The 7,225-nt window shown below is 42.7% G+C and overlaps 1 protein-coding gene across 4 annotated transcripts in view; it reads left to right on the top strand.

The window, feature by feature from the left end:
• Nucleotides 1-7,225, top strand: part of PPIG (peptidylprolyl isomerase G) — a 50,981-nt gene that overhangs the window by 35,246 nt on the left and 8,510 nt on the right. For all 4 annotated transcript variants that reach the window (XM_019554175.1, XM_019554177.1, XM_019554174.1 and 1 more), the window contains 2 exons: nucleotides 2,745-2,912; nucleotides 5,915-5,999. In XM_019554175.1, coding sequence (XP_019409720.1) covers nucleotides 2,745-2,912; nucleotides 5,915-5,999 — 253 coding nt within the window. The remainder of the gene's footprint in view (nucleotides 1-2,744; nucleotides 2,913-5,914; nucleotides 6,000-7,225) is intronic.

Genomic DNA, 7,225 nt, shown 5'->3' with positions numbered 1-7,225 from the left:
CCCCCCCCCCAGCTGGGCAGCTTTTGTCTCAGCCCCTGTCCCAGCTCCAGCATCAATCAATTCCATTGTTGGGGGGTTGATCTGCCCCCCATACCTCCTCCCCCCACCACAAGGGACGTACCAGCTGGAAGCAGCTTTGTCAAGTGTCATAATGGAACCAATCCCCATTTTATAATATTGTTCCTATGGGAAAATTGGTTCCAAGTTGCAATGTTTCGACTTATGATGAAGTTTTCAGGAACCAATTGCGTTATAAGTCTGAGGACTGCCTGTATATGCTTTTCTTGTGGTCTGCTCCCTGTGCTTCCCTAGACTGGGGACTGCCCAGTTGGGGGAGTGGGCCAGGGGCATTGCCTCGCTGCTCTAGTCCCCTTCTGGACTAGTCTGGAAGAAGACTGAATCAGTGGGGCAAAGCTCTTTGCCCGTTTCCAGACCAGGACCCAATCTGGGGAGTAGGCAGGTGTCTTGCTCCACTGCTTCCTCTGCTCCGAGCCACCAGAATCAGCAGAGGAGCAGCCAGTCTTTGCTCCTAGACCAGGGACTTCCCCCTAGGTTGCAATAGGAAGCAGGCTCAGGTATGTGTTTCCCCAGGCCTAGTGTGACCCCCCGTTTTCTCCACCTGCTTTGAAATCACTATCTGCATTAGACATCTGGGTTTCAAAGTCAGAGGGGGTGGGAAAGCTCTCCACTCCCTGGTTTCTAGCTCCTCCCACCCAGTTCTCCACCTCTAGCTTTTTTAAATCACCGCACATGCTGCCTAGCTTGGTTTCAAAGCTAGGGGTTGGAAAAGCTCTTCTCACAGGATTGAAATGCTTCCTGTACCACCCAGCTGAGCAGCACATACAGTGATTTCAAAACCCATGGGGACCTGGGATTGGGAAAGCACTCCCTGTCACAGTTCCTGGCCCTGCAACCTTTAAATGCCACCCACATCACCCAGGTAGGGAACATAGGAAGTAGTTTGGAAGCTCACAGGGTCAGAAACATCCTTGCCGTGGTTGCCAGCCCTATGAGGTTTAAATGCCTCCCATGCTGTGCCACTCAGCTGGACAGGTGCCTGTGCAGCCCATCTGGACTGCACATGTAGCAAATTACAAGCTGTGGGGGCTGCCTATTGTGACAGCATGGGAGAGGACAAGCTATCAAGAAATAGGCTCCCCTAAGAGCAGGTGTGGCCCAGGGAGCAGCCTTCTGTTGCAGTGTTTCTCAACCTGTGGGTTGCTACCCAAAAGTGGGTTGCAAGAATATATTAAAAGGTTGTGAACGAACTTTAAAAATGGGTTCTCCTTTAAAGGAGAAAAATGGAAACCATGGCTGCTTCCCTGCAGGCCAACAGAGTTCCAGCCTGCACAGGGCTGCTTGGGGTCCCCCTTGCCCCACACACAGACCCCCTGCCCCACACACTGGGGGGGCTGAGCACAGTGGGTCAGAAATGAGGGGCACTGAGTTGGGACTGACCATTGATATTTACAAATGGGTCCTGGTACAAAAAAAGATTGAGAACCACTGCTCTAGTGGCCCCTGACTGGAGAGCTCATCTATGTAGCGCTCCAGCTAGGGGCTGAAATCCAGGCATGCGCTTGTTCTCTGCCTGTTTATTCACTGTCTGTGGCCTCTTAAGTCTAAAAAGGAACAGAATTAGAATTCAAAGAAATACATTACTATGTTATTGTACTAGCTCTTAACTGCTAGCATTCTGAGAATGCTAAATGCCAACATTAACCCTGTTTGGTGTACTGAGTAATGTTTTCAAAAAACATTATTGAATTCAGGATTCTAAGTCACGTGGTTGCTTTTGAATATGTTACCTTTTAATGTGCTATAGTTCTGCCATGAAAAATTTGGATTGGAGTTGTTAAAATCATATTTTCTTTCAACACAAGTACTAAAATATAATAAAATCATCAATTAAGGTAGGACTATCTGATTCATCCATCTTACTATTCAAACGCTCAGAATTTTGTTCTAAAACAAGTTTCCCTTTGATTTTAATGAATAATAAAATGCAGAGAACTCCTACAGTTCCTCATGTTTACCATCAAATGGGCAATCTGAACATCACCGTTTTGATACAAAGTTTCCGAACAGTATCTAACAAAACACCATACACATATTCAACATGTCACTACATAAATTATTCAATTAAGGAGTTTTGTGGGTGATACTTTTTATTGGACAAACTGCATGGTTGAGATAAAGTGAGACAAACTTTTGAATACAAGGCATTTTAATCAGATCTGATGGTGAATGACCTGATGAAGAATGCCTTGTATTTGAAATTTTGTCTCACTTTATTCCAACCCTACTGTTCATCCAATAAAAAGATATCACCCACAAGAATCCTTCTCTCTTATACAATTCCTGGACCATCATAGCTACAAAATCAGTCCAACACTACTACTGCATAAACTAAGAATTCGGTGATTAAAAAGCAATATGTAATGATGATTAAATATGCATTATACCCATACATCCCCGAGTGAAGGCCTCATGATAACAAGATAGCTGTTTATTTTTTTAAACTTCATCAATTTGTTTTCTGCACCAGAGTGAAAAAGAAATCTGTTTAATATAATCTGCAATAATTAGTCTTCTAAATTTATTTCTCTGTTGCTTGTGTAAATACTTTCCAAAATACTTAAGTGTGGACAGGTTGAGAGGCCTGCCCTGGAAAACCTTAACTTAAAATGCACGACTATTTTAAACCTAAATATTTATAAGCATATTTTTATCCATAAATAAAGCTCCTCCAGTGAAAGTGAAGTTGAAAACCCTGAAGCACAGCCGTTGTCTACTGTCCGTCCTGAGGAGATCCCTCCTGTACCGGAAAACAGATTTCTGATGAGAAAAAGTCCTCCTAAAGTAGATGAAAAAGAAAAAGAGAGGAAGAGCAGGGAAAAAGAAAGAGAGAGGTAATTTTTTTAAGTCAAACTGCTTATTTATAGTCATATGATCATGTAAATGCTTTTAGATGCTTGGGAACTTCTGGTTTCTTCCCATATCTCAGTGTGCTGCACTGCCAACTTAACTATTGGCATGGTATCTAATATATATTGTCATCTTTAAAATTTGATAAACTCTTGGGCTTGAGTTGATCCAGATAAAATTAGTATTTTCAGTTCATTGGCAGGCTCAGGGAAAACTATACATTTTGCTTTAGGGTGAAGTCACAATTTTTTGGTAAATTAAAAAAAAAAAAGTGTTTGGCATTAATCAAACAGTTTGCTTCAACAAAATCTAAATTTCACTTTGAGTTATCTGAAATAAGTAAACAAATAATTTTTTAGGAAGTCAAAGTTGTTAAAAAAAACACTTGAACTTTGCTTTGAATTTTCAGTTTATTTTAGAATGTCTCTGGATTTTTTTTCAAAATGAGAAATATGTGAAACATTTTGATCTTACAAAATCCACAGCTTTCACTGGAAAACTTGTGAAAAAATTGTTGAACACTAATTATGAACAATAGTATTTATTTTTTTATAAATTGTATTGTAAACATCTGAGGAATGTGGATATTACAGCGGTGCATGTTAAGGAAACTTGGGTAAATAATGGTAAGAAGGAAATTGGGGAACTTTAATCTATTCTACTACATATGGGAAGTTAACATCAACTAACTGTTGGTGCTAATGATGATTGTTGGGGGTCAGATATGAAATATTGTTTAATTTAATTGCTAATGACATTCCTTGACTTGGGCACTGTGTCCGTCTACTCCAGGTTCCCATTCCTGGCCATTGTCAGCATAAGAAATACCATTACCTGGTCATATAGAGAATTCTTTTCTGACCCCAGGTGGTTAGTTAATGGTTGGCTAATGTTCTGGAGTATTAGGGTTGTGGTTTGTATATTTGATGAGGTAAAGAGCAATTAGATAATTATATAAGACCTCTTTAAAGTTTACTAAACTCTTGGGCTTGAGATTCTGTAATGCAGCAGTTCTCAACCTTTTTAAACTCAGGGCACCCTTTATCAGACTCAGGTCTTCCCTCCATAACTTTGGTGAACTGAGCAGCATCCTATTCCAAAAGTGAACTTAATACAGTGCTTACCTCCTTGTAGAGGGGCCAGGCAGGGAAAACCTTTATCTACTTATCTCCTCATACCTGGAGCCTGAGCCTGCTGTTATCTGCATATCTCCTCACACCTCATCTGTCTCCTCACACTTGCTGCAGCATCCTTTAGAGGATTCTGTTGGGGTGCACCGATACTGATTTTTGGGGCCAATACTGATAGCCGATTTTTAAGGAGGCATATCAGCCGATACCATCCAATTTCCAATACCAGTGTCCAGCTGGTAAGTCTGTTGTGGTGGAAGGGGAGGCAGGAGGGAAGGGGCATAGGGGTGCAGATCAAGGCCTCCCGTGGTAAGGGAGGGGGACTGGGGCTAGGACAGGGACTGGGGCAAGTGCTGCCCAGCCAGGGCAGGGCAGGCATGGGACTAAGCTGTGGCTCATCTCGGGGGGGAGGGCAGCTCTCACCACTGCATGTCAGTTGTCTGGGAGCTGCTCACCTGCTTGACTGGTGGCTCCCACCACTGCTCCCACTGCTTGTCTGGGAGAGTGTGGGGGAGTGTGTGCCTCTGAATCTGTGTGGGACGGGGCAGGTGGGGCAGGGGCTGTGCCAGACTGTGCTTGGAGTGGGTAGCGGTGGCTCTGGGAGCAGGGCTACGTGGGGGGCTGCAGCCACCCCAAAATTTGCTGTAGCCCCCACATAGCCCCTGCTCTCAGTGCTGCCACTGCCTGCCCCAAGCGCAGTCTGATGTGGCCCCTGCCCCACCCTGCCCTGGGCATATCCGGGGGCACAGGGCCCCCACCCCGTGCCTTCCCAGTCGAGCAGTGGGAGCCATTGGATGGGCTGCCAGATAAGTGGCTCCTGGGTGAATGCTGCGCAATGGTGGGAGTCACCATTCTGTTCCATGCCCACCCTTGCTGGGCAGCACTAGCCCCAGTCCCTATCCCATCCCCACTCTCTCTCTCACTGTGGGGGGGGGGCCTCGATCTGCTCCCTCACACCCTTTCCTTCCCCCCTCTCCTTCCACCACAACAGACTTACCAGCCAGACGCTGCTCTTCAAGCTGCTGGGTTGTGCTCCTTGCCACTTACAGGCCATTTATCGGCCACATTATTGGCCATATCAGGCTGATTTCTGATGTAGACAGTTTTCTTTATATCAGTGCCGATCCAATATCGGACTGATGTATCGGTGTACCTCTAGATTCTGTGGCATCCTTGTTGAAAATCACGTCTCTCATGAGAAGAAGTTCTGTTAGATCTGGCAGATAAACCTTAAACTAGAGCTGGTCCTTTCCAATGAAGGTTGGAACAATACTGGTAGATCAGTATGGGAGAGCTTGTACCAGCATGTCTGTCACTGTCTAATACTTAACCGGTGGCTAAATGGACTTGCTTGTTCTTTACAGCTTCTATAATCAGTAATTCAAATGAAAGTTATTAGTTATTTCTGCAGGACCCAGAGGAGTGTTCCTATGCTTAAAAATTCAGGGTTCCACGCATGAAGCATTTATCATGATACAGAGAATGAGGAATGACAGAGGTGGAAAAAAGAGAGGCTTTTATAATATTATGAAACGATAATGGCAATCATATTGAGGTTTCAGAATATTACATACCAAGTTCCCTCCAAAAATGTGTGAGGGATTGCTTCTTTCTGTCTGCCTCCAAATAATTTTCTTAAATGCTTTCTGAATAGACATTGACCAGAATAGTAAAACTACTGTATTGTTCATGATGACCATTAGTTACTGTCTGGACTGGTAAATGAGAATGACAACTGAATCTCTGTTTTCATGTAGTTTTAGCTTGTTTAATTTGCAAAAAATAATTCAAACAGTCTTTACTCTTTTATCCTTCTAAAAAGAGTGTAATGGTATCAGTTTTCTCTTCATTTTTAGTAATCCAGCAAACTCCCAGTCAACATACCAGAGAAGGCTTTTAGTAACCAGATCTGGAAGAAAAATAAAAGGACGAGGACCTAGGGTAAGTATATAAAAATGTTTGTGGCAGAAATGTGTACACTTGTAAAATCCAAGGATGTCAAAACAATTGCACAGATTTCTTGGGAAGAAGAAAGGTTATTAACCCCCATTTTACAATGTGTTAAGGAAGAAGAGAAATTAAGCCATTGTAGTTAATGATTTGGTAAGAGTAATGGAGCTGTGATTAGAATCCAGCAGGTCTGACTCCCAAGATTTCTGGTCTGTTCACCAGTGAGCAATGCTAAGAGCACTAGTGCAGCTAAACCAGAGTGTTTAGCTGAACTGGTATGAGATCTATTGTATATTTTGACTTTATTAGCAGAATTCATTTTTACTACTATATCAACTTAAACTTTATTGAAATGGTGGAGAAAGCAGTCCACTAGAACCACATGCATTCTGGCTTAAGACAGACAGAAGCTTCAGGCTGGCTACAGCCAACTCAAGTTCAAATCAACCAGAGTTACAAGCTTAGTTATTTTCTTTTGAACATCCATGTTGTAAACAAGGTTATTCATTTCAGCAAACTAATGTCATCCACAACAGGCTTAAAAAACACACTGATAAGCAAAGCCTGTTCAAATATATTGTGCAGTATTCAATGATCTGGAAATGCTGGGGTATAAGCTATAATACAGAATCACTAGTGTAACTTTTCCTTCATATCTGAGTTAGAGTTTCCATAGAGTACTGTCTTCCTCATCCTTATATTTGATTAGATCAAAACTCGCCAGGCTTTAAGAGTGAGCTGTTTGATTATTACATTCATTTAACCTGAATTTCATCACTATTTTATCTCATGATGGAAGCTTTCAGTGTCAGTGGAATTCTTGCCCTTAACTAAATGTTTTGAAAGATGTTTGTCTGGTGGTGCTTATCAAAGCAAAAAGCAGTTTTGTTGCAGGAAGGCAGTGGGCAGTTTTAATATCTAAAAGATTTTCAGATACAATACAGCAGCTGTTTTCCAAATGAAGGTTCATTTGCCATCATTGAGAATTCAGTGGAAGTTTTTTGATGCATCATTTTTGGTATCCCATTTTAGCTATTAGCTAACATACAGTTTATTTTATGTCAGTGAGGTAATATTATCTTATGCTTCAAAGATAGGAGGGATGTGAGTTGGTGTGGGATGATTGTGGATGGACTGGGAGGGTGCGGGACCTTGTAGGGGGACTGCTCAGGAGGGATGTGTCCCCTGGCTCCCACAGGGTGCAGCCCCCCCCCCCA

This window comes from Crocodylus porosus, unplaced genomic scaffold (assembly GCF_001723895.1).
Source record: "Crocodylus porosus isolate Cpor-Errol unplaced genomic scaffold, CroPor_comp1, whole genome shotgun sequence".
NCBI lineage: Eukaryota > Metazoa > Chordata > Crocodylia > Crocodylidae > Crocodylus > Crocodylus porosus.
This window is presented reverse-complemented; position numbering and strand designations above follow the sequence as displayed.